We start from the raw sequence: 27594 nt of genomic DNA, 5'->3' as shown, positions 1-27594 counted from the left end.
CACAATTCAAAAGCATCAATTCTTCAAAGCTCAGCCTTCTTTATGGCCCATCTCTCACATCTATACATGACTATTTGAAAAACTATAGCTTTGACTATATAGACCTTTGTCAGCAAAATAATGTCTCTGCTTTTAGCACACTGTCTAGGTTTGTCATAGCTTTTCTTCAAATAAGCAAGCATCTTTAAATTTTGTGGCTGCAGTCACCATCCACAATGATTTTGGAGCCCAAGAAAATAAAATTTGTTACTGTTTCCACTTTTTCCCCATATATTTGCCATGAAGTTACGAGACCAGATGCCATGATCTTAGCTTTTTGAATGTTGAGTTTTTAGCCAGCTTTTTCACTCTCCTCTTTCACTTTCATCAGGAAGCTCTTTAGTTCCTCTTCACTTTCTGCCTTTAGAGTGGTATCATCTGCATATCTGAGGTTATTGATATTTCTCCCAGCAATCTTGATTCCAGCTTGTGATTCATCCAGCCTGGCATTTCTCATAATGTACTCTGTATATACATTAAATAAGCAGGGTGACAATATACAGCCTTGATGTACTCCTATCCCAATTTGGAACCAGTCCATTGTTCCATGTCCAATTCTAACTGTTGCTTCTTGTCCTGCATACAGGTTTCTCAGGAGACAAGTAAGGTGGTCTGGTATTCCTATCTCTTTTTAAAAATTTTCCACAGTTTGTTGTGATTCACACAAAGGTTTTAGCATTGTCAATGAAGCAGAAGTAGATTTTTTTTTTAATTCCTTTGCTTTTTCTATGATCCAATGGATGTTGGCAACTTGATCTCTGGTTCCTCTGCCTTTTCTAAATCCAGCTTGTACATTTAGAAATTCTCAGTTCATGTACTGTTGAATCCTAGCTTGAAGGATTTTGAGCATTACCTTGCTCAGCTAATATCAATCGCTATCAGGTTCCACTTTGTAAGCATGCAGTTTACAGGAATACCACAAGGCGGCAGAGCTGGGAATGACAAATTCCTGGAAGGTAGGGTCAAGTAAAATCTAAGTCCATGGTATTTTTTAAATGATCACAATATTATTTTCATATTTAAACATCTTAGAATGGTCTGTTGATGAAGACATTGGAATTTCACTGTTTGAACTATAAAGAAATAAATTACAATAGAAATATAGATACTAAATAAATTGATTAGGTAGATTCAAGGATGGATTGATGGTGATAGATGAATATATTGATACATAGATACAGAGACACAATATGTATATATAAGGGGCTTTTTAGACATGCTAAATCCCCTTCCTTTTATTACATTTCAGCTAGTCACCAAATGAGGTTTCAGGGAGAGAAAGAGATTGTTACAGGAAATAAAGAGAAAGTAGGAGTCATCATTCAACTCTAGCCCTCCAATATACGATTTTGGAGTCCCAAGAAGAAAATACATAATTTAGAAAGACGAGGCATTTCTAAACTTCACATTTTCCCCCTTTGTATATTGAGGGTTTGATTTGGTAGGATTCTGAACACAACTGTACTATAAAGCATACCTAAAGAAGATACAAAATATAAGTTAAAGGAACTGCCCCAGACAGAAAAGTGAAAGTGAAAGCATTAGTCACTCTGTCACTTTGCAACCCCATGGACTGTAGCCCACCAGGCTCCTCTGTCCATGGAATTCTCCAGGCAAGAATACTGGAGTGGGTTGCCATTTCCTCCTCCAGGGGATCTTCCAGATCCAGGGATCAAACACACGATTCCCAGTATTACAGGTGGATTCTTTACCACTGAGCCACCCTGGAAGCCCGTGCCACCATTGTACTGCTCATGAAACTATCTTGCCATCTGTGTACTGTCATGAATTAAGTTGTGTACTTGCTCATTTTGCTTTATAAGCTGGAATATACTTGGTAAAACTTCTGTGTCTAATTCAACCCCATATCCCCAATGCCTGGATAATTTAAAATGCGAAATGATGTCTGTTGAATAAATGAATGAATGGTACTGAGAAGTGTTTTACACAAATTATTCCTATCAAAAAGAATTGTTTTGAAAACATAATTCAACTTGTTGTGAGGGCTTAATAGCACAATGCAATTTACATCATTTGTTGTAATGACATTTCAATACTATTAAATGGTACAAGCGATGTACAGTTCACTACAACTTTGACATTCTGCAATGAATGCAGTAAATTCCAATAGCCAGAAACAAAGGCAACTCCATTCTCAGAGCAGTGCTGAGACAGCCAGTTCTAAAACTGTATAGATGCAGCACATATCTGTGTATCCAAATATACAGTTGACAAACCAGAGCTCACTGATAGGTGAAGACTGTGAAGTCTCATGTTCTGGTCTTAATCAGATATGGCCAAGAGGGCAGGATGATGATATATTTACCATTTGTCACATTTTCAATCCAAACCACACATGACTGTAACAGGAAGAAAATTTTGTTATAAAAAGCATTTCGCTCAACAGTTTCTGTATTGAGAAGTGCAGAAGTAAAGAGCAGAGAGAATTCTGTTCTTTGACTTAGGACAACTTTAACTGGCCTGATGGATTGTAAGGCACTACAATATGTTACAACAACATTGTAATGTAGCAGTATTATTCCCAGTTTGCACATTAGAAAATGGAAGTTTAAGATGCTAAGTTAATCTCTTTCCAGGGGAAGTTAATAATTAAGCATCCTTGCATGAGCAACATTCCCTTAGGACCAATTAGTGACAGTGACTAAATTACAAAATAGTTTTGATTAAAAATGATTTATATAACTTTAAAAGGAAATAATTAATTGATATTATACCAAACTATTGGAGACCCACCTCACCATCTGCGTTCCTTGCATGATGTACCAGGATTAGTAAAGGCTCCTTTACCAAAGACCACTTCATCACAAAGGCATGAAGCAAAGAGCAAGGTCATGAGCTGGCTGAGGTCCAGCCCATCATCCTTGTTCAGCCCTTTGCAGTCTATGATCAGCAACATCTAACAAAGAGCTTGGCCCTGAATTGACCTCATTCATTTCTCCACAGGTCCAGCATCAGATGCCCAGAGACCAGACCAGATCAAAGCTACTCAATCAAAAACAAGCAGATTCTAAGCAGAGAGCATGCAGACCAAGGACCCTTCCCCACTGCCACTGGAGAGTAAGAAACCCCCTTGTCCCAGACACCGTCTTGGAAGAATAAACAGTGAAGATGTCTGCTGAAAAATTGATTTCAGCAGGGAGTGTGAACCTAGAATCGGCGAGATAATTATTACCAAAGGAGTCAGAGACACACCAGCCAAAGGAATCACATAGAAAATGCTTTCAAATCCTACTCGGGGAGGGTCAGATCACGTTCAATTTCTGCACAAAGCTGTATCTCAGAAGCTTCTCCAAGGCAAGAAAAAACTGACAGCACTGCTATCAAGAGTTGTACCGAAGGATGTGGCATAGACAGTAATACTCATCAAATAGTTATTTTTCTAGCCCTCGGTGATTCATTCTGGCCAATGAAACGTGGGTGGTGTCACCTGTGTCACTTGTAAGTGGAAGCATGAAAAGTCTGAGTATGACTCTCTAGTGTCTCTCTTTCCTTCCCCAGAAATTTTTAGCTCATTTTGTTATGTGCCACTTAATCTCCCAAACCAGATTTCGAGGAGACTGGCTCTGTGTTGCCACTCTCTATCATTTAATAGATGCTCAACTAATGTCAGGGGGGCTTCCCTCATAGCTCAGTTAGTAAATCATCTGCCTGCAATGCAGGAGACCTGGGTTCAATTCCTGGGTCAGGAAGATCCCCTGGAGAAGAAAATGGCAACCCACTCCAGTATTCTTGCCTGGAGAATCCCACGGACAGAGGAGCCTGACAGGCTACAGTCTACAGGATCACAAGAGTTGGACACAACTTAGCGACTAAACCAACACCACCACAACTAATGTCTATTGAATGACTGAATAGCACTGTGCTAGACATTTAAAAGGAATTACGTTAAATAAGAAGGAATATTTTTAGGACATTACTTAGGTTATTGCTATTTTCACTTTAAAAATATAAAATTTCAGGGGCTTCCCTGGTGGCTCAGTGGTAAAGAATCCACCTGCCAATGCAGGAGACACAGGCTCTATCTCTGATCGAAAGATCCCACATGCCTTGGAGCAGCTAAGCCCGTGCACCACAACTACTGAGCCTGTGCTCTAGAGCCTGTGAGCAGTAACCACTGAGCCCATGAGCTGCAACTACTGAAGCCCACAAGCCACACAGCCCGAGCTCTGCAACAAGAGAAGCCACTGCAATAAGAAGCCTGTGAGAGACTAGCCCTGCTCGCTGCAACTAGAGAAAAGCCTGTGCAACAACAAAGACCCAGCACAGTCCAAAATAAAAATAAGTAAATAATTATTTTTAAAAAAACATAAGATTTCAGCAATTAATAAGGCAAATTTAATGTTCAAAAACAAGCAGCTCGTTGCTAACATAACAACCAATTCTGCAAATCTCAGGCTCGAAAGATATACAAGACAAACCACAATATACCAGAAGGTGGAGGCCATGTGGCTTCTTATTAAGTCTTATCAGATCTGATAGAGGAGACAGGATATTTATATGTGATTTATCATTTGGTTGCTTTTCAAGTAAAAACCACACAGGAACATCACAGGAAGAAAAACTGCAATTAAAAAAGTACTGCAGCCTCATCTATATGACATCAGGAAGAAGATGAGCAGGAAGAGTTCTTTTGCTTAAAAACGAAAAAAGCTTCATTAGTCTTTCACTTTACGAGAGGAGAGCCCTCTGGATCTGATCTCGAAGGATGCCATAGAACCCAGACAGCTCAACTGCTCTGCACAACTGGTCAGAGGAGGAGCAGGAGGGTCAGGCTACAGAGACAAGATGTATTAGTCCTGACAAATTGCTAGGATTTTCCCAGGAGACTCAGTGGCCCAAGAAGTCTGGACCTCCCTGATCTGTAACTTATTGCTGTTTTCCCAAAGCAGAAAGAAATTAGTCATTAAAGATGAAATTAAATGCTCATACACACATATGTCACTACATTAACTCAGGTCATGTAGCAGGATATAGCCTTAACTGTGAGAAGGGAAGGAAAGAAATCAAAGTATGAGAGAGGGCCAGGAAACAGGGGCTTTGAGGCATCCATCCAAGTAAGACTGCAGAGACAGGCAACCTTATAGGGAAGTTAATAATTAATTAGTTAATTAATTGACTGATTGGCTCTATCGTCTGGATTTCACAGATGTTCATGATCAAACACAGGAAATTTGGGTTCTTTTTTTAAAAAAATGATACTTGTTTTGAAGTCTCATAGCCCCTTTTTTATAATTTATTTATTTGGGGTTGTGCTGGGTCGTTGTTGCTACATGATCACTTTCTCTAGTTGCAGTGAGAACTCTTCATTCTGGTACACAGGCTTCTCATTACAGTGGCTTCTCTTTGCAGAGCAGAGGCCCTAGGTCACCCAGGCTTCAGCAGTTGTGGCACTCAGGCTCAGTTATGGCACTCAGGCATGTGGAATCTCCCCAGACCAGGGATCAAACCTGTGTCACCTGCACTGGCAGGCAAATTCTAATCCTCTGTACCACCAGGAAAGTCCAGTTTGAGTTCTTTTTGGCTATGAATTTGCATAACTTTCCAAGTTTTAGGAAATAGAGTGGCTGGTAAAGCTTTTCTATTGGACTTTTCCAAAATTGATAAACTGTAATATTTATATAGTAACAAGAAACCAACTTAGCTTACCAAATCATTCAGTAAAAATACCAAGAATATGCCACCATGCCATCCACACTCTTAGCAGAAAGGTACTTGTGGGGTTTGGTGGAAACAGTCAGGGAGATTTAGCACAAAGAATTATGAGTGCTAAATATCACTTTCCAGAGACAAAGAGCTACAAGGACAAAGAAAGAATCAAGATATTGAAACCCAGAAGACAGTGAATTATAGAATCCAACTAGAAATCCAGAATCATCTTTTATATGAATTTACCAGAATGATTCCTGTAGGAATTTTTCCCATAAGAGAGAGTGGAAGAGAAAGCCCATGGAAATCCTTGCATCACACAAAATACATGTTTTAAACAAAGTGGTATTCCTCACGTAGAAGGAAGGCAGATGCCTGAATGGTATGGACAGGAATATGGACAGACTGCAGCTAAAACTGAATCTGCCTCCTCCCACCATAGGACAATGGGCTGAAGGCTGGGTAAACAGTACAACCAATGAAGCATCTGTACCAAACCTCATCAATACCGAAAGTGCAAGATTATTTAGAGGATGGTAGAAAAAGTGTCAAGTGAGAAGTAAGAAGAATATAAACTGTGTGTTACAGAAATGGAGTGCTTTAGTCCCTGGAAAACAGGTTAATAGTGAAGAACTTCTCTCTGTCCTAAGAGTGCTTCACTGGAAGAAAGTGAGGAAGTTTGGAGGAGGCTAGAGTGATGACTCCAACCTGTAGCTTTCTGGAACCTGCATGGCTTAGGACAAAATCCATTTCCTGATGCCCTGAGGATTTCTGAATTATTTTCTGGTGAGATTCCCCAGATGCAATCCACTCTGGTCCCCATACTAAGGAGATTTACCATTGTAACACTTTAAGGAGGAGGCCAACACTTCACCTTCCAGTACTTCAATGACTTCTGTCTCACCCATGAAGAGAGGGTCTCTGACCATAGATGCCCCTCCAGCCATTGTCTCTATTCCCTAATTCTTTCATTTTAATTGAGCTACAATTAACATATAATAGTATGTTCATTTCATGTGTACAACATAATCATTTGATAAACAGCTGCTGCTGCTGCTAAGTCACTTCAGTCGTGTCCGACTCTGTGACCCCATAGACGGCAGCCCACCAGGCTCCCCCGTCCCTGGGATTCTCCAGGCAAGAACACTGGAGTGGGTTGCCATTTGCTTCTTCAATGCATGAAAGTGAAAGTGAAGTCATTCAGTCATATCCAACTCTTCGCGACCCCATAGACTGCAGCCTACCAGGCTCCTCCATCCATGGCATTTTCCAGGCAAGAGTACTGGAGTGGGGTGCCATTGCCTTCTCCAATACCTATGTGTGATGAAGTTTAATTTACAAATTAGGCACAGTAAGAGAATATCTGAATTGCAAGCATCATTATTCTTGTGCTGCGGGGCCATTACAAGTTACATAAAATGAAAGTGGCTCAGTCATATGTGACTCTTTGTGACCCCATCGACTTACACAGCCCATGAGATTCTCCAGGCCAGAATACTGGAGTGGGTAGCTGCCGGGGTCCAGCCCTTGTGGATCCAGGGAATTCGAAGTGGGGAAGGCGTTGGCGAACTGGATACAATAGCTTTAATTAAATATTAATTAGAGGTATAAAGAATAATAGAATAAGGATAGCTCAGTAGGAAAATTCAGCAGAGAAAAGAGGCTGAATAACTTGGTTTACATGGAAAGCCAATAAAATTCCAGACAAGGAATTTGCATCACCTACGTAGGCCGCAGGTGTCCTCCCATTCTCCCGATGGAGAGGAGACAGTAAGGCCTCCCTGGTCAGATCTTAGAAGCCCAGGCATAATTAGTAGGCTTGATGAGCCTCCATGCTCCAGATGGGAATTCAGCCAGAAGGTGAGAGAAAGATTGACATGGGGAGACCAGTCTTTCCAGGAACTGATCCCATTCTTTATTTTCCAGGGTCCACTTTTATACACAGAGATGTAATACAAAAGTCACGTGGGGTCAGCAGTCCTGTCCTGACTTTTATCAAAATCAGGTGCTTCATACAAATGTATACAAAGGTCTTAAGGGTGTTACATCATCTTCTGGCCAAGGGGCCTGCTAACAATTTATGACCCTCTCCTTGTGACAGTGGTCAGTCAACCAGAACATTTATTTCTCCAGGGGTGATTATTCTTAAAACAGACGCCACCTTCTGAAGGCACCAGATAAAGTTACATTCCTATAGGGTGAGGGTGTAGTGGGTTTTAATTAAGGAAAGAATTTGCTTAGCCTAAGGTCTAACATGATTAATATCAAAGGTTAATACTTATTTCTCTTATATGTTAGTTATATTCATTAATGTGTATAAGGGGCAAGGGATATGGAGATGTATCAGCAAATATTGGCTCAACAATGAAACCCTCCACTGGTATAATTCCTAACTAGCCCACTAATACTATACTAATAATTTTCTAACTTCTCAAAAGAATCTGTTTTTAGAAAGTTTAGAGCATTTTGTGCCTCTCACAGTTGGGAGGCTGTGAACAATCACATGTGGCCGGACAAGCCTGTCAGGCAGGCTAGAGAACCTTCAGAGGAGTTTGTAGGTTGAAACACTCTTGTCATGCCCAAGAATTATTATTAACTGGAGCTCTAAGTTAACTCCTTCTCCGAAAGAGGTGGTGGGGGACAGCCCCTCGTAAAGTCAGAGGTGTAGGTGAGAGCACAAAGCAGTAAAGTAGGCAGACTCTGGTTTTGGGGTAGATGCTCGAGAATTTCCAGGGAGACTCCTGAGGCTCAATCCTGCCTTTGCATATGCCAAGCCTCCTTCCTCATGACCTTTGCCATGGGCAGAGTTCCTCACGCTGGCTCCCGGCAGGTAGCCTTTCCCTTTTCCAGGGGATCTTCCCAACCCAGGTATCAAATGCAGATCTCCCTCATTGGAGGCATATTCTTTTCCAGCTGAGCCACAAGGGAAGCCCAAGAACACTGGAGTGGGTGACTTATCCCTTCTCCAGTGGATCTTCCCAACCCAGGAATCAAACCAGAATCTCCTGCAGTGCAGGTGGATTCTTTACCAACTGAGCTATCATGGAAGCCCTTAACTAACATAAGGGTTACTTAAACACAAGCAAGGCAATGTCCAGACAGTCAATTTGGTAACTGAGGATGGTTGTTAATCGATGAATGGTGAGTAGCACCTACAACTGCATACACTGAACAAAGGGTTGATTCATACACCAGGTTGGAGGTAGGAAGAAGGTGCAAGATCTCATCACCCTACTCAAGACAGTGAACAGTTTGCAACTTATTAATTTATTTATTTATGGGATTTTCCATTTGCTATTTTCTGATGGTAACTGAACCACCAGAAAGGGAAACTGCAGGTAAGTGGGGATTACTGAATGCATATGTTACAACATGTTTAGCACCAGTGTGGTTAACATCCATCACATTATAGTTACAGTTTTTTTCTTGTGATGAGAACTTCTGAGATCTACTCTCTTAGCAGCTTCCAATACACAACACAATATCATTCAGTTCAGTTCAGTTGCTCAGTCGTGTCTGACTCTTTGTGACCCCACGAATTGCAGCATGCCAGGCCTCCCCATCCATCACCAACTCCCAGAGTTCACTCAAACTTGTCCATCGAGTCAGTGATGCCATCCAACCATCTCATCCTCTGTCATCCCCTTCTCCTCCTGCCCCCAATCCCTCCCAGCATCAGAGTCTTTTCCAATGAGTCAACTCTTCACACGAAGTGGCCAAAGTATTGGAGTTTCAGCTTTAGCATCAGTCCTTCCAAAGAACACCCAGGACTGATCTCCTTTAGAATGGACTGGTTGGGTTTCCTTGCAGTCCAAGGGACTCTCAAGAGTCTTCTCCAACACCACAGTTCAAAAGCATCAATTCTTCGGCGCTCAGCCTTCTTCACAGTTCAACTCTCACATCCATACATGACTACTGGAAAAACCATAGCCTTGACTAGATAGACCTTTGTTGGCAAAGTAATGTCTCTGCTTTTGAATATGCTATCTAGGTTGGTCATAACTTTCCTTTCAAGGAGCAAGCGTCTTTTAATTTCATGGCTGCAGTCACCATCTGCAGTGATTTTGGAGCCCAGAAAAATAAAGTCTGACACTGTTTCCACTGTTTCCCCATCTATTTCCCATGAAGTGATGAGACCAGATGTTATGATCTTAGTTTTCTGAATGTTGAGCTTTAAGCCAACTTTTTCACTCTCCTCTTTCACTTTCATCAAGAGGCTTTTTAGTTCCTCTTCACTTTCTGCTATAAGGGTGGTATCATCTGCATATCTGAGGTTATTTATATTTCTCCCAGCAATCTTGATTCCAGCTTGTGCTTCTTCCAGCCCAACGTTTCTCATGATGTACTCTGCATATAAGTTAAGTAAGCAGGGTGACAATATACAGCCTTGAAGTACTCCTTTTACTATTTGGAACCAGTCTGTTGTTCCATGTCCAGTTCTAACTGTTGCTTCCTGACCTGCATATAGATTTCTTAAGAGGCAGGTCAGGTGGTCTGGTATTCCCATCTCTCTCAGAATTTTCCACAGTTTATTGTGATCCACACAGTCAAAGGCTTTGGCATAGTCAATAAAGCAGAAATAGATGTTTTTCTGGAACTCTCTTGCTTTTTGATGATCCAACAGATGTTGGCAATTTGATCTCTGGTTTCTCTGCCTTTTCTAAAACCAGCTTGAACATCTGGAAGTTCACGGTTCACATATTGCTGAGCTAATATCATTAACTATATGTTAACAGTCACCATCCGAATCCATGGGGTCCGCAGCCCTCTTAAGCCCTCTTAGCCCGCTTAAGACTAGCCCAGTAAAACCTCCATACCCAGGCTCTCAATACCCAAAAGCTTCTGCTCCTTGCAATATAACATTTCCCCATCCTAAAACAAAATAGGAACTCTTTTTTTCCCAGTTCTTTAGATATATAATTGACATATTTGTAAGTTTAAGATATACAGCATTATAATTTGATACATGTAAATATTGCAAAATGCCCCTGGTGGCTCAGACAGTAAAGAATCTGCCTGCAATGTGGGAGCCCAGGTTCGATGCCTGGGTCAGGAAGATCCCCTGGAGGAGGCAATGGCAACCCATGCACTATTCTTGCCTAGAGAATCCCATGGGCAGAGGAGCCTGGCAGGCTACAGTCCATGGGGTCACAGAGAGTTGGACACGACCGAGTGATTTTCACATACATACAATACAATACTTACCATTTTTTAATTTTACAGTGGTAACTTTTAAGATCTACTCTCTCAGCAGCTTTCAAGTATATAATAACATATTGTTACCTATAGTCACCATGCAGTCCATTAGATTCCCAGAACTTATTCATCTTATAACTGGAAGTTGGTACCCATTTGTCAACATCTCCACATTTCCCCCAACCCCAGTTCCTGTCATCTAATATCCAGTCTCTGTTTCTATGAGTTTGGCTTTTTAGATCTTTTTAGATCCCACATATAAGTGAGAGAAATTAAATAGATAGTCTTGTTTAGGCTTCAGAAGCAAAGCACAGCAGGCCTCAGACCTTGCTTCTAACCTGCTTGATCCTGCCCTGACTACTCCTGTGTCAGCCATGCCTGCTGTCAGTGCTGGCTGAGAGGCACCATAGACAGAGGGCGGATCTCGGAGTTTGTTGAGCCCCTGGAGAGGATCTAGCCAACTGGGGACTTAACTACATTCCAAGATTTGCAAACCAAAGCAAACAGCATTGTAAAAAAATAATAATAATTAACATAATAGCAGAGCTGCAGTTTTGCTCACAGGCTGATGATACCATTTGCAGCCTGGAGATTGTAAGTGTGAGCCCATAGACAGCAATCCGAAGCCTCACCCATGGAATGGACAGATGGGCTGCCTAGGACCTTTTCCCAGTGAGGATTCCAGATGTGCTGTGTCACAGGACTTCCCAGCGCTGTTTAAGCCTGGATGTTGGTCAATACCCAATTTAGTGATGTGTCCTCTTCTATTTCTCTTTGCTTTTAATGTTAGTATGTTGAAAGAAAGCTAGATAATTATCTAAGAAATATTATTTATTTGTATAGAGTGAGTGGCTTATTTTGCTAAAAAATCCTTTGAACCTGAGACAAAAGTGAAAACTTTCTGCAAAACAATCGTACTGCATTTTTATTTCTTTATATATATATATATATATGTTTAATTTTTGAAAACAATAGTCATAGGGTCTGCTTTGTCCTATTTAACAAAAAAATGTTACACATTTACAAACTGAAGCAAAAATGGATAGTACAGAGATTTAAAGAAAACCCTTAAAAGAATAAAATTGCTTTTCAGTCCACTGTGTTTTCAAAGTTGATTATCATCAAACCGGGAAAAAAACTGTGAACCCCAGACCATCTGCTCCTTTAATAAAAAGAATGTTTAGATTATTAGCAAAGGACGTGAGTCTCAGTGAACTCCGGGAGTTGGTGATGGACAGGGAGGCCTGGAATGCTGCGATTCAAGGGGTTGCAAAGAGTCGGACACGACTGAGCAACTGATCTGATCTGAATACCTTTAAATGTATCTTCACACAGGTGGAATTTTAGTATAAACTTGCATATCAAGTTTATACTTGATACTTCCCATTATTTATTCTACTTTAAAAATATATACAGCTAATGATGTTTAAATAAGTATTCTCAGCCACGTGTCCAAATATAAACATTTGAGAAATTCAAACTGTTGCAACAAGTTATGAAAGGACTAAAGAAAAAAGATGAGCTACAAATTATATAGGAGAAGGAAAAGTTTACATAGTAATCATATGCAGGTAGATACATATTTTCTAATTTTTATATACATACCTATTAAGTATAGACAAGCCATCAAACTTTAACAAGTTACAGACTAGATTAAGTCAGTATTATTTTCTACAACAAGTAACAGTGGTGATTTAAAACTTTTTAATATACCTCAATAGTTTCATCACAGGTTATTTGTGGTAATAGTCTTTAAATATCATGAAGTTTTGATAGGCAAAGATTAAATAAATGCATTATCTATGCCAAACTCAGCACTTTGATGATACCCACCTCTGCTTAATTATGGTGTAACTATCTGAACACAATAGAGTAGGTAGGCAACCAGAAAAGGACATTTAATATACTCTCAGGTTTATCATTTTAACATTACCGTTTAAAATTTTCAGATCTAAATATAGAGGGACACTTAAAAAGCTGTAGGACAACTCCAATATAAGAACCCCAACAGAGAAATCTGCAAAATCTTAAACTTCAGTTCTTAATCCATTGATAAATATTGTTGAAGGAGTAGCTATTTGGTCTTCAAACATTTTAGAATTAAAGGGTTGAAAATATGTTCATCCTTTGCTACACCATAGCATTTTAAATTAGCAAGCAGGACAACCTGAATTCATCTTGCTCTTACATGCAGAAGTGTATGTGCATTTTAAGACAACTAAGAATTAAGAGCTAACTTCTAGTCCATGGTGATAAGTGACTAAAATTGCTGTCCAATCAGTGTTCTGTGGTACCACATATCAAAGTCCTAACAATATGCCATTCATATTGCCAGCACTCATCACTTTTAGGTGGGGAAGAGAAACATGGAAAAAGCAGTCGTAATTTTTTTTTAACAGCATAAGAGCTTTAAACACAATTTTTCATCATCTTGTATTCTATCCTAGAATACTTGGAGCAAAATCTTATTTCAGTCAGCTCAATCTATACAAGTTATAAAATACAAACACAGACTAAACCCTATGGTGTACAGAAAATGCACCATTTAATACTCATTAAATGCAGTACAACCCAATGAACCCAATGAAGATTATCAAATAAGAAAAACACACACAACATTCTAAATTTTTAAATCATCTTCAGTTCAGTCACTCAGTCTTGTCTGACTCTTTGTGACCACATGAACCACAGCACGCCAGGGCCTCCTTGTCCATCACGAACTCCTGGAGTCCACCCAAACCCATGTCCATCGTGTCAGTGATGCCATCCAACCATCTCATCCTCTGTCATCCCCTTCTTCTCCTGCCCTCAATCTTTCCCAGAATCAGGGTCTTTGCAAATGAGTCAGCTCTCCGCATCAGGTGGCCGAAGTATTGGAGTTTCAGCTTCAACATCAGTCCCTCCAATGAACACCCAGGACTGATCTCCTTTAGGATGGACTGGTTGGATCTCCTTGCGTCCAAGGAGTCTTCTCAGGAGTCTTCTCCAACACCACAGTTCAAAAGCATCAATTCTTCGGCACTCAGCTTTCTTTATAGTCCAACTCTCATATCCATACACGACCACTGGAAAAACCATAGCCTTGACTAGACGGACCTTTGTTGGCAAAGTAATGTCTCCGCTTTTTTTTTTTTTTTTTAGTCTTTATACTATTATTTTAATGATAACATTTCTATGTAATTTCTTATTATCATTTTAATGGCTAATTAAATTTAGGACACAGTCATTTGGAAATTTATGTATTCACTAAAATGTCTCCGCTTTTGAATATGCTGTCTAGGTTGGTCATAACTTTCCTTCCAAGGAGCAAGCGTCTTTTAATTTCATGGCTGCAATCACCATCTGCAGTGATTTTGGAGCCCAGAAAAATAAAGTCTGACACTGTTTCCACTGTTTCCCCATCTATTTGCCATGAAGTGATGGGACCGGATGCCATGATTTTAGTTTTCTAATGTTGAGCTTTAAGCCAACATTTTTAACTCTTCTCTTTCACTTTCATCAAGAGGCTCTTTAGTTCTTCTTCACTTTCTGCCATACGGCTGCTAAATCAGAAATTGTATGAATTACATGTGCAAGACAAAAAACAATAACAACAAAAAGAAAAAGAAAAAACCACAGAAACTAACTTCTCAGTGTGTCACTCCCACTAGAATAAAATATATGGCACTTTTACACTTTTACTTTCATATTACTACTACTACTAAGTCACTTCAGTCGTGTCCCACTCTGTGTGACCCCATAGACGGCAGCCCACCAGGCCCCGCCGTCCCTGGGATTCTCCAGGCAAGCACACTGGAGTGGGTTGCCATTTCCTCCTCCAATGCATGAAAGTGAAAAGTGAAAGTGAAGTCGCTCAGTTGTATCCAACTCTTCGCGACCCCATGGACTGCAGCCTACCAGGCTCCTCCGTCCATGGGATTTTCCAGGCAAGAGTACTGAAGTGGGGTGCCATTGCCTTCTCCACTACTTTCATAACTTTCATATTAACAACCGTCAATTTAAGCTGGGAATGACTCCAGACCTTAAAGCCACATTAGAGCAAGAACTAGTCAATTCAAGTGTTTACAATGAAACAGATCACCTTTTTTCTTTGTAAAAGCACTGAAAATGTAACATGTGCTAATAACTCACTAAGAGTTTTCTCACATCATTTGCTCCCCATTGTAGTGTCTTAAATTATTCTGTAATTATTCTACCTGTTAACAATAATCTGATTTTTAAGGTTTGTGTAAACTCTATTATGTTACTGAAACATGCTTGCTCCTGTAAGGTCAGAATATATTTATGAAAAAAAAAAATAACATAACTGGTTATATAGATCATAGAATAAACCCAAAGAACAAAAATGACATTTTCCAAGCTACTGAGAAAAAAATTAAACCGTGATGTGTCAATTTAAAATTTTATCAATATTAACTAACATTTCTATGGTAGATTTGTTTCCTCAAAAAATTAAACAGTGCAGAATAGGGCTTGGGCTACAGTTAATCACATTTGGTTTTCTTAAAAGCAAAACTTTATTTACTATAAACAACTAAAAGGTAACTTTCTTCCTCCACAACACGTTGACATTAAACTAAAAGCTTTTAAAATATCCACAACTTACAAGAAAAGTACTTTTAAATAGTTAAAAGGTATCAAAATGACTAAAGTTTAGTGTGCAAAGAGTATTTAGTAACAATCCAGAAAAGTGTAGATCATTGTGTTGAGTATTTTTGAATAGCCCAAAATAAGCCCCGAAGTTTTTCTACCTTTACAAATAAAAAAAAGGTGTCCTTTCCACAGCTTGTGGATATGCATTGTACATCCCTCCCCCCACCCCCACAGGTGTATGAGTAAGATTCTAAAAATGTTGCCAATATTAAGTTCTTCTGTACCTAAAGTTAATTAGAGGACAGCAATATTACAGTGGCAATGGTGCATCAATTCTCAAAATGTAGTTAAGATTCAACACAAGTTGTCCTGGTTCTTTTATCTGAGAAAAAGCTTTTCAAAAGAAATACCTGCCCTATGCTAACCACCAGAAGGATGAGGGCTTCTCTTACTAACCAGTAGGCCACTCTTGTATTTAGATCCTCAGCGCTGCTTCGGCCTTGAGCTTCTCTCAATCAGACGTGAGTCTGATAGTCAATGACAGATTTCAGAGCTTCGTGAATTGAAACACAGACAGATTGTTTCTGGGTAAGAGTCCTGACTCGGTTCTCACCAGGGAACAAAGGTGGATCTTCTCCAACTTGAAAATCAAAATATACATTTTTATGTGTGAAAGTAAAAAATTCTTTGCTGAAGCAAAATTTGTATGTCCCGTTTTTGGAGGCTGTGAAGGTATAATTATCATACTGTTTCTTCATCTCCTTGTACAACACATTACCATCAGGATCTTCTAGTCGACCACAGTGACCACCAGTAACTACCTGGAACTGGAGGGTGCACTTGGTGCCCTGCGTGATGTCCTCGTGGAAACACTGCTTGGCATTGTCAGGCAGCTCGAAGGTGCTCTCGCAGGTGGTGCCGGAGTCTGGCACCAGGAACAGCAGCAGCAGGAGCAGCCTACAGTACCAACGGCCCAGGGCGGCCACCCAGCACTGCACGGGGCATCCCGAGACGGTGGCCCCAACGGAGCTGCAGGGACGCGGGGTGGGTCTGCACTGACTCACTGCGCGCTGCAGGCCTCGGCTGGGGTGGCACCACGAAGACGCGCCGCCGAGATGCTCCGAGCCTCTGAGAGATTCAAGATGCAGAGCGAGTTGCTGGGTGTGGTGGAAGGTACTGAGCGACCAGGGCCCAGATGCTAGAACAACCTGGGGAGCAGAAGTATAGCCAGCAGAGAACAAGTGAAAAAAAAGCTTTTTTTATTTCTTGATCTGACTTATTACATTAGCATAATGCCCTCAAGGTCCCACCACGTTGTCCCAAATGGCAAGATTTCCTTTTCTATGGCTGCATAGTATTCCACTCTGTGTGTATGTACACACACATGTATATATGTACATGTATATATTGTCCTTAAAATTCTTCCAGTGATGTACACGCAAGTTGTTTCCCTGTCTTGCCTATTATGAACTATGCTGCAATGAACATGGAGTTGCAAATACCTCTGCAAAATAATAATTTCATTTCCTTTGAATATATATCCAGAAGTGAGATTGCTAAATCACATGGTAATTCTGCTTTTATTTTTTGAGGAACCTGCAAACCATTTTCCATAGTGGCTGCAACAGTTTACTTTTTCACCAAAAGTGCTTAAGGGGTCCCCTGTCTCCAAATTCTCACCAACACTTACCTCCTAATTTTTTGATGACAGGTATTCTGACAATGTGAGATGATATCTTACTGTGATTTAATGTATATTTCCCTGATGATTAGTGATGTTGAGCATCCTTTTGTGTATCTCTTGGCTATTTGTATGTCTATTTGTATATTTTCTGGGGGGAAAAAATGTCTATTCAGATCTTTTAATCGGGTTATTTACTATTTTGCCATGCAATCATATTAGCTCCTCATGTATTTTGGATAATAACCTGTTGTCAGATATATGGTCTGAAAATATATTCCTCCTTTCCACAGGCTGCCTTTTCATTTTCATTTAAAAGCAGAAGCTTTTTAGCTGGAAGTAGTCCCACTTGATTTTTGCTTTTGGTGTCATTTCCAGAAAATCATTGCTAAAACCAATGTCATGGGATTTTCCTCTATGTTTTCTTTTAGGATTTTATAGATTCAGATCTTACATTTCAGTCTTTAATATTAATACATTTCAAGTCGATGTGCATGTGTTGAGTAAGATAGGGATCCAATTTTATTCTGCACATGGTTATCCATTTTCCCAATACCTTCTGTTGAAAAGACTATCCTTTCCCCATTGACTATTCTTAGCCTCCTGACTGTAGTTTAATCTATTTCTCCTTTTAGAGATGTTAGTACTTGCTTTTATATTTAGGTGTTCTGATGTTGGATGTATACATATAATGATGATTGATTATCCTTGATAAATTGAACCCTTTATTCTAATATAATAGCCATCTTTGTCTCTTTTTACAGCTTTTGAATTAAGGTCTATTTTGTCTGATGTAAGTATAGGACCTCGGCTCTCTTTTGGTTTCTATTTTCGTGGAATATCATTTTCCATCTATTTAATGAGCCTATATGTATCCTTAAAAGTGAAGTGACTCTCTTGTAGCAACATATAGCTGGGCTTTGTTGTTTTATTCATTCAGCCACTCTATTTTGATTGGAGAATTGAATCCATTTACATTTAAAATAATTACTGATAGGTAAGGAATTACTAATGTCATCCTATTGGTTTCTTGCCCCCACATTTTAGTTCCTTGCTTCTTCCTTACTTGTGATCTTCCTTTGTGAATTGATAATTTTGTGAATTGATGATGGTGTGCTTTGATGTCCTTCTCTCTACCTTTTGCATGTCTACTGTAGGTTTTTACTTTTTGGTTTTCAAGAAGCTTACAAAAGACACTTTACAGACAGAACTGACAGTCAATTTTATTCTGATAGCAACTTAATTTCAATCCTCCACAAAATTTACCCTTTTTCTCACCCTCCTAAATATTATGCTTTTGCTCTCACCACAGAACTTCTTTTTATATTGTGTGTCCACTAACAAATAACACTTTGAAAGATTATTGTGTACAAGAAGCCATTGCCTGTGATTATATGTAAGAATTCACATTATCTTCACAGCAATCCTGCAAGATAGAGCTTTTAACATCCCTATTCTACAAAGAGAAAAATCAAGTTCAAGACTCGTCCAAGATCACCCAGCTAGCAAATGCGGTATTGTGAAGCCAGGCAGTCTGACTCCAGAATCTGGTCTGAACCATGACTCCTTCCCTAGAAATCCTGGGTAAATGGTGTGGGAAATAAAAGGTAATCTTGGAGATGGTAGCAAAGCGATTGGCTCCTACTAAGGTCCTCTGGCGCCATCTACTGTTGATTCGGGGTTGGCACTAGCAAACGGTCTGGATTTCCTCTAATGGTTTTGTCTTCCTCTTACTGAATCATATACATGTGATGTTTTCTTCTTATGTTTGGATCATTTATTCAAATAAAGAGACTGGGATTAACTGGTTCTCATTTAACCTATGATGCCTTGAACTGGTTGATTAAACTGGGAAGTATTGAAAGGCAGAAGATGATGATTCCAAAATGAGTTTTCCTCTGTGAGTTTTGGAGCTGGTCTGACTTGTGCTTACCTTAACCTGGTCCAAAGAACTTGAAATTACTTTGGCTTTCAGAACCATCGGCACGTAAGAGGACTTCAGATATATAACAGTGGTGGCAGTCATAGTTTTTTCTGCACAGTGGTGGTTCCCAGATGTTGTTAGTGGCATCAGCACATAAATATTTTGAACCAATGAAGCCTGTGGAGTCAAGTTTAGAGGAAAAGTGATCTAAGCTCTGTCCTCTTGAATTTTTTCAAAATTATTTGAAGATGCTATCAAGTTAGATACACATTTATTCAACTTGAGACAAATAATTTCTTTCTTTGTTACATTTGCATTTAAGTTGCCCAGCAGGAACGAGGTGTGAGTGTTCCCAAACTGCTAGGAAACTTTTACTGGAATATTAATAGAATTTGTTGCTGTTGTTCTTTAGTCACTAAGTTGTGTCCGACTCTTTTGCAACCCCATGGACTGTAGCCCACCAGACTCCTTTGTCCATGGGATTCTCTAGGCAAGAATACTGCCGTGGGTCATCATTTCCTCCTCCAGGGGATCTCCCAACCCAGGGATCGAACACATCTTCTACATTGGTAGGCAGATTCTTTACCAGTGAGCCACCTGGGAAGTCCAAAATAGAACTTAAAGGAGAACAAAAGATACAGATTTAGGTGACAGCCTTTTCTCAAGACAAGGGCCCCACTGCCTTAAAGTGTGGGATAAATGTGTGATTTACTAGAAATCCTAGGACACTCTGTTTAAGTATTTTTTTCCTGAGATTAGGGGCAAGGATTTTCCCCCTGATTGGACTATTTCTTTTTGCTTTGAAACACAAGACTCCCTGTAATGGCCAATGTGACCAAACTTTAATAATTTTCATCTAATGTTTGAACAACTGGGAGTTGGTTTCCCTATATAAGTGCCTGGGAACATTGAAAGACAGTGAGCAGAAAACCGCAATTTCAGGACTGCAAGGGAACCCCAGACTTTGGACTCAAAAGCAGCATCTGCAGCAGTGATATATTTCTGGAGAAAAGAAATGGGTAAATTGAAAACAGAAACTGAATCACAGATATAGGAAATTAAGATGGGGTAAGGCAGAGGAAGCAGAGATCATATTGCCAACATCTGCTGGATCATCGAAAAAGCAAGAGAGTTCCAGAAAAACATCTATTTCTGCTTTATTGACTATGCCAAAGCCTTTGGCTGTGTGGATCACAATAAACTCTGGAAAATTCTGAAAGAGATGGGAATACCAGACCACCTGACCTGCCTCTTGAGAAATCTGTATGCAGGTCAGGAAGCAACAGTTAGAACTGGACATGGAACAACAGACTGGTTCCAAATAGGAAAAGGAGTATGTCAAGGCTGTATATTGTCACCTTGCTTATTTAACTTATATGCAGAGTACATCATGAGAAACACTGGACTTGAAGAAACACAAGCTGGAATCAAGATTGCTGGGAGAAATATAAATAACCTCAGATATGCAGATGACACCACCCTTATGGCAGAAAGTGAAGAGGAACTAAAAAGCCTCTTGATGAAAGTGAAAGAGGAGAGTGAAAAGTTTGGCTTAAGGCTCAACATTCAGAAAACGAAGATCATGGCATCTTGGTCCCATCACTTCATGGGAAATAGATGGGGAAACAGTGGAAACAGTGTCAGACTTTATTTTTCTGGGCTCCAAAATCACTGCAGATGGTGACTGCAGCCATGAAATTAAAAGACGCTTACTCCTTGGAAGGAAAGTTATGACCAACCTAGATAGCATATTCAAAAGCAGAGACATTACTTTGCCAACAAAGGTTCGTCTAGTTAAGGCTATGGTTTTTCCTGTGGTCATGAGAGTTGGACTGTGAAGAAGGCTGAGCACCGAAGAATTCATGCTTTGGAACTGTGGTGTTGGAGAAGACTCTTGAGAGTCCCTTGGACTGCAAGGAGATCCAACCAGTCTATTCTAAAGGAGATCAGCCCTGGGATTTCTTTGGAAGGAATGATGCTAAAGCTGAAACTCCAGTACTTTGACCACCTCATGCAAAGAGTTGACTCATTGGAAAAGACTCTGATGCTGGGAGGAAATGGAGGCAGGAGGAGAAGGGGACGACAGAGGATGAGATGGCTGGATGGCATCACTGACTCGATGGACGTGAGTCTGAGTGAAGTCCGGGAGTTGGTGATGGACAGGGAGGCCTGGCGTGCTGCGATTCATGGGGTCGCAAAGAGTCGGACACGACTGAGTGACTGAACTGAACTGAATGGATTCAGAGATAAAACTACACTGTATGAAATAGATAAGCAGCAAGGATATTTTGTACAACACAGGGAAATATAGCTATTATTTTGTGATAACGTTTAATAGAGTATAATCTGCAAAAAGATTGAATCACTCTGTTGTACAATATACCTGAAACTAATAAAAGATTGGAGAAGGCAATGGCAACTCACTCCAGTACTCAACTACCACTTCAATTTAATTTTTTTTCTGGTGGCATCAGGAGCTCAATGGACATGAGTTTGAGCAAATTCCAGGAGATGGTGAAGGACATGGAGACCTGGCATGCTGTAGTCCATGGAGTCACAAAGAGTTGGACACGACTTAATAATTGAACAGCAACAATTTAAAAAAAGAAGAAATAATAAATTGAAAAAAAAAAAAAAAAACCATTTGTATATTCTCCACTAAAGGAAAATTTGATCGAGATTCATTTGCCTGTCTCTAGAAGAAGAAAATGGCAACCCACTCCAGTGTTCTTGCCTGGAGAATCCCAGGGACAGGGGAGCCTGGGGGGCTGCCGTCTATGGGGTTGCACAGTGTCGGACACAACTGAAGCAACTTAGCAGCAGCAGAATATTTTTAAATTTAAAGGCCAGCAAATGCCTCAATTGCTATGGATGATATAAGAAAGCCCATTAAGCATTCTACATATATCCTGGAAGAAATCTCAAAGGCTACTGTGGTAGATCATTGTAACACAGTCCTCAAAGAAATCACACTTTCTGAGGATTCACATGTGATAGTAATTGCAATTACTATCTTAAATCTGTGTTCATATTTCATCCTTTGTAAAAAATTTAGAATACAAACTTGAAACTTAATTGTCTTAAATGTTTTCATAGCTAAAATGTCATTCTTCTGATTAGTTTGGATTTTTTTTATCTAGCAATGGGTGAATAATATTTTTTCTGGAGTTTCTTCTCTGGCAATTATAAAAGACATGTTTGATTTACAATAAATGTTCATTTTACTCATATTTTTTCCAAACTGTCTGACTATATATTTGAGGACAAAAAAATGTCATGCTTACTCAAGAACTATTTTTTTCTGAATAGCATCTATTAAACTATTGTGGAGTAAATGAAGCAGCTTGTGGGGATTTTTCCCCGGGACTTGGAAATGGCAAACCTGAAAGAACAACACTTGGACAGTCTCTGCAAGGACTGACAAGTTTATTTCTGCAGTCAAGCCTTTTTATAGGAGCAAGGAACAAAGAGCTTAGAGCATACGGCCAGCAGAACACGTACAAGACTAAGATATAATCAGTAAAAGATACTTCAAGGAACAACGCATTCTTAACGAACCATGTATTTATCTATGACCCATTTTCTCAAGCAATGTCTTTTATGTTTAATTGTTAAATCTTGGCGCCGAGCATAGCCAAAGGCAGGAAATGTTCTTCAGCAATCAGTACACAATGCCTGGGTACTTCTGGCCCTTCACCATTCCCAAGGACCTTCTCCTTCAAGGCTATTTTGCACTGTGCCTCCCAACATACCCTCCTTTTGCTTTTAGTTTTAGCACGGCAGCTGCTAGTTGGACTCCATCGTAGGAGGCACGGAGTCTTGAGTAGAGACATCTGTATAGAATTGTGTAGTGCCATATCAGATAGGGTTCCTACTGTAACAATAGATATTAGACTAAGAATGCCAGCAATAATCCATCCTATTCTGCGCTTTGACCTCCTTAAGCCATATTTGAGCAAAACTGAGAGAAATACAGAGTCGGTCCCTGGTTCTGTGAGATTAACAGGAAGCCGCAATTCAGATCTTTGCTTGACTATTGCAATGTTGACATAATGATATGAAATAGTATGGTTTAAACACATATGCAAGGCATATGCTATACAGTTAACAATCTTAGCAGAAAGATCTATATTGAAGTTACCTACAATAAACATGTACGGGAGGTGCACACAAGATTGGGTATAACCTGTACTATTGTATAAAAAGGTATAGTTTTGAGGTTTTAAGATTTTCGCAGTCCCATACACACTGGCAAAGCACTCCAATGCAGCAGGAACCTTCCACACATGCCATTGCTCAGGTCCTACGGTAGGGGTTCAGACGTTGACCTTTTCTCTTCGGCTTCTCTATGGTCATTGACGAGACCCTTCATGTCAGCTGTGTCACCTGTCGGGGGAGTCCAGTCTCGGGGTCCTTCTCGGTAACAGACATGGCGAAGTGGAACCCAGATTTCTTCTCCATCTGCAATGACAAGACCGTAACCTCTGCCTAGGAGTCGTAAGATTCCTGGAAACCATTGATTAAACTGCTTATACCATATTGGTGTGTTGGCTTCTAATGGTTTCTTACTGTTTTCCTCTACAAAATGTCTGTCTGCACAAGTATCAGAACTATCTTTTAGTAAATTTTAAAAATTTAAGGAATAAAGAGTTAAAGATAATAACAATTGAGGGTTCATAGGATAAGAAGTGTATCTCCTCTTCCATATTCCCCCTTTCTGTTTTAATAAATGAGTTTCAAGAGTACAATGGGCTCTTTCGATAATTGTTTGATCCTGGGGGTTATAGGGTATCCCTGTGATGTGTGTTGTATTCCATTCCACTAGAAATGAACGAAACGAGTGAGAGGTAAATGCAGGCCCATTATCTGTTTTTAAGACTGAAGGTATTCCCTTAACAGGGAAGGTGAGTAAAAGTGTGGAAATGGCATGTTTGCTGGATTCTGAAGAGACAGGCACTGCCCATATAAAACCTGAAAACGTATCAATTGAGACAAAAAGCAAAGAGAACTTTCCTAAGGAGCAATGAGTGAAGTCAGATTGCCAAAGGGAGTTAGGCTGTTGCCCACAAGGATTAACTCCTGAAACTGTGGTATGTAAGTGCAGAGGAGTGCAGATGCCACAGGATTTAATGATATCTCGCTTCAGTGAGGGGAATATGGTATCTAGAGTGCAATCTTTTAGCATTGGCATGAAGATTAGAGTGTTCATCCATAGCAGACATAAATACAGGAGCTATGAACCTATCAACAGCAGCATTTCCTGCTGCCAGGGGGCCAGGTAAACCTGAATGAGCACGTATATGTGCAATGAAGAAAGGTTCCGTACGTGATCGAATTAAGGCTTGAGTCTTTGAAAAGAGAATATATAATTCTTCATCTAGGTTGTATAAAAAGGCGGTAACAAAATTGGGGAAAAGGGAAGCAAGGTATTTGGAATCAGTATAGACATTGAAGGATAATGGTTGAAGAGACAAAAGAGCATATAAAGCATATAATTCAATTCTTCATACTGAAGAATAGGTAGTAGGTAATTTCTCTTTGATATCAGGGTTGACAATCCCAGCTATGCCTTTCTTGTTGCCATCAATGAAATAGGTAGGTGCATTTGAAATAGGCTGGGGGGCAATGATATTAGTTACTATAAATTTAGTAAATTGTAAGAAGTCCCATAATTTTCTTTTCGGCAAATGGAATGAGATAACGTTCTGAAAATCACTTAATGCTATTTGCATGGTCGTGTTATACTGTAAGGCAATTTGTAATTCCTTTTTTGTCAAGGGGACATGTATTGCATATGGATCAAATCCAGTTAAGGTTTGTACACGGCTCCATCCTGATACAATTAGCTGTCCTATTTTCTCAATGTATAATACGATTTTCTTTGATTGTTTAGTATGTAGATATAACCATTCTATCAGGCTGTTTTGAGCTATGATTGCAGTAGGTGAATGTTTGGTGGGAAATATATATAAATAGACCAGTTGGGTATGGTCCAGCCGAGTTGAGAAAGATTGTTGAATGTGTTTTTCAACAAATTTTAATTCTTCTTTTGCTTTTTTTGTTAGCTGTCTAGGACTATTAGGGTCAGGAGGTCCCTCTAAAATCTTAAATAAATTTTGTAATGCATAGGTGGGAATGCCAATAGATGACCAAAGCCAATTAATATCTCCTATTAATTTTTGAAAATCGTTTAACATGTGTAGAGAATGCACAGAGATTTGAGTTTTTTGAGGTTTTATCTTAGATTCTTCCATAACATGTCCTAGGTAATTAAAGGGTGCTTTCAATTGAATTTTATCTGGTGCAACAAGTAGGCCATGATTTTGAAGAGTGGTGGTGACTTTGTCATATAGCTGTTGTAAACAGAGTTCAGATTCCATGGAAAGGAGTATGTCATCCATATAATGAGTTATGAAGGCAGTAGGATATTTATCTCTAATGGGTTGTAATAAAACAGATATGAGATATTGGCAAATGGTAGGAGAGTTCATCATTCCCTGAGGTAAAACCTTCCATTGAAATCTTTTAACAGGAGCCATGTGATTTATAGAAGGAGCTGAAAAAGCAAAACATTTTCTATCTTTAGGATGCAAAGGTATAGTAAAAAAAGCAGTCTTGTGAATCAATAATAATTACAGATTAGCCTTTTGGTACCATGGAAGGGGAGGGCAATCCAGGTTGTAATGGCCCCATAGGAATCATAGTATTATTAACATTTCTTAAATCTACCAACATTCACCATTTTCCTGATTTCTTTTTTGTTACAAAAAAAGGAGAATTTCTGGGGAAAATTAAGGCTCTATATGATTTTTCTGTAATTGCTCATTTACTAATTGTGTGAGAGCTGCCAACTTTTCTTTAGTCAGGGGCCATTGAGGTGTCCATACTGGGGCATTAGATTCCCAATCTAGAGGCAGCAGTATTAACTCAATGGCCCCCACCAAAAAGGCTCATTTAAAGAAATTGTGAATTTTGTTTGAGAAAATCCCTTCCCCACAAATTAATAGGGATATTTGTAATATATGGTTTGATATAAGCTACAATTTGATTAGGACCATAAGCTTGTAAATAGGATGCACTGACGAAAGTTTGTGTAGCATCAGCCTTATTTATCTGCATAGTCTGGAAGGAGCCATAGTCTTACCCCATTCAAGGGGCCATTCTTCAGTTCTAATAATGGAAATGTTGGCTCCTGTATCCAACATACCTGTGTAATTTTTGCCCCGTATCTTTAGAGTAAGCATAGGCTTTTGATGTTCCTTTAATAAGGTAGATAGTGCAGCGGTTAAGATTGGTGCTACCAAAACCTCCCTGCCTAATTTTATCAGATGCCCTCATTGGTTTGACATATGGCAAAAGTAATAATTGTGCAAAGCGTTCCCCTTTTTGTAGATATACATTTCCTAATTTTACGACATTCACCATGACACGTATCTCTCCTTCATAATCTTCATCCACAACTCCAGTCAATACTACTAAACCTTTCATTGTACAGCTGCTACGTCCCAAAATTAGCCCAACTGTTCCGGGTGGGATCAGACCATAATATCCAGTGGGGATTTTATGAGGATTGTATAATTCTATTAATTCCATATCATAAGGACTAGGTATATCAATGCTAGCACTCTTAGATGTAGCTGCTTGCAGTGTCATAATGTTGGGTCCTCCTTTTGTAGTGGGGCTAGAGGATGGCCCCTTTATTAGTTTCCCTGTTGTTTTTGTTGTGCCTCTGGTGTCAATGCATTTCCATCCTTATCGAATTTGGAATGACACTCATTCAACCAATGGAATCCCCTTTTACATTTTGGGCAAACTCCCGGGGGCCTTTTTTTTATTAGAAGTATTATTATTTTTAGCTGTCTGCATTGGCATGTGGCATTGTTTTTTCATATGGCCAGCCTTCCCACAGTTAAAACATTTAGCATTAGCAGCCTTTTGCACATTAAAATTTCTAGTGCCGCTAATTTTGCTCTATGGGACATAGATCTGATATCTCTACAAGCTTTCAAATACTCCATAAGAGAACTGGTTTCTCGAATTGGCCTAAGCACGGATCGACATTCCTCATTAGCATTTTCAAAGGCAAGTTGTTTTAAAATAATATTTGATAGACTTTTGGATGGCATCTTTTAATTTTTCTATAAATTGGGTATATTCCTCTTTTGACAAATGAACCATCAGAGTTAACACTATTAACCTTTGCCCATGCTCTGCAAGAAATTTCTTTAATGCAATGCAATATCTGAGGGGTAAGATTAGCTAATTGTGCAGTCACATCGGCTATGGCTCCCATTCCAGTAAGTATATTATAGGTCATATTGGCAGGGTTACCATGAGATTGCTGGTCAGTCATCATTTGTTGGGCCTCATCATTAACCTACATTTGCCATTGAAGCAATTGTGGAGGATTTAGAACCATCTTTGCTACTTGAAAAAAAATCATATGGCCTCCAATGATCAGCCCATCCTCCAAGGAATTCTACACAGTAAGGAG

General features: G+C 39.6%; 1 protein-coding gene across 1 annotated transcript; it reads right to left on the bottom strand.

The window, feature by feature from the left end:
- Positions 1-15842: 15842 nt before the first annotated feature.
- Positions 15843-19157, bottom strand: LOC102396104 (transmembrane emp24 domain-containing protein 7-like). The gene is given in 2 exon segments (XM_045165509.1): positions 15843-16703; positions 19110-19157. Coding segments are annotated over 2 exon segments (909 nt in total).
- Positions 19158-27594: the final 8437 nt, after the last annotated feature.

The sequence above is a fragment of the Bubalus bubalis genome, chromosome 4, assembly GCF_019923935.1.
Source record: "Bubalus bubalis isolate 160015118507 breed Murrah chromosome 4, NDDB_SH_1, whole genome shotgun sequence".
NCBI lineage: Eukaryota > Metazoa > Chordata > Mammalia > Artiodactyla > Bovidae > Bubalus > Bubalus bubalis.
This window is presented reverse-complemented; position numbering and strand designations above follow the sequence as displayed.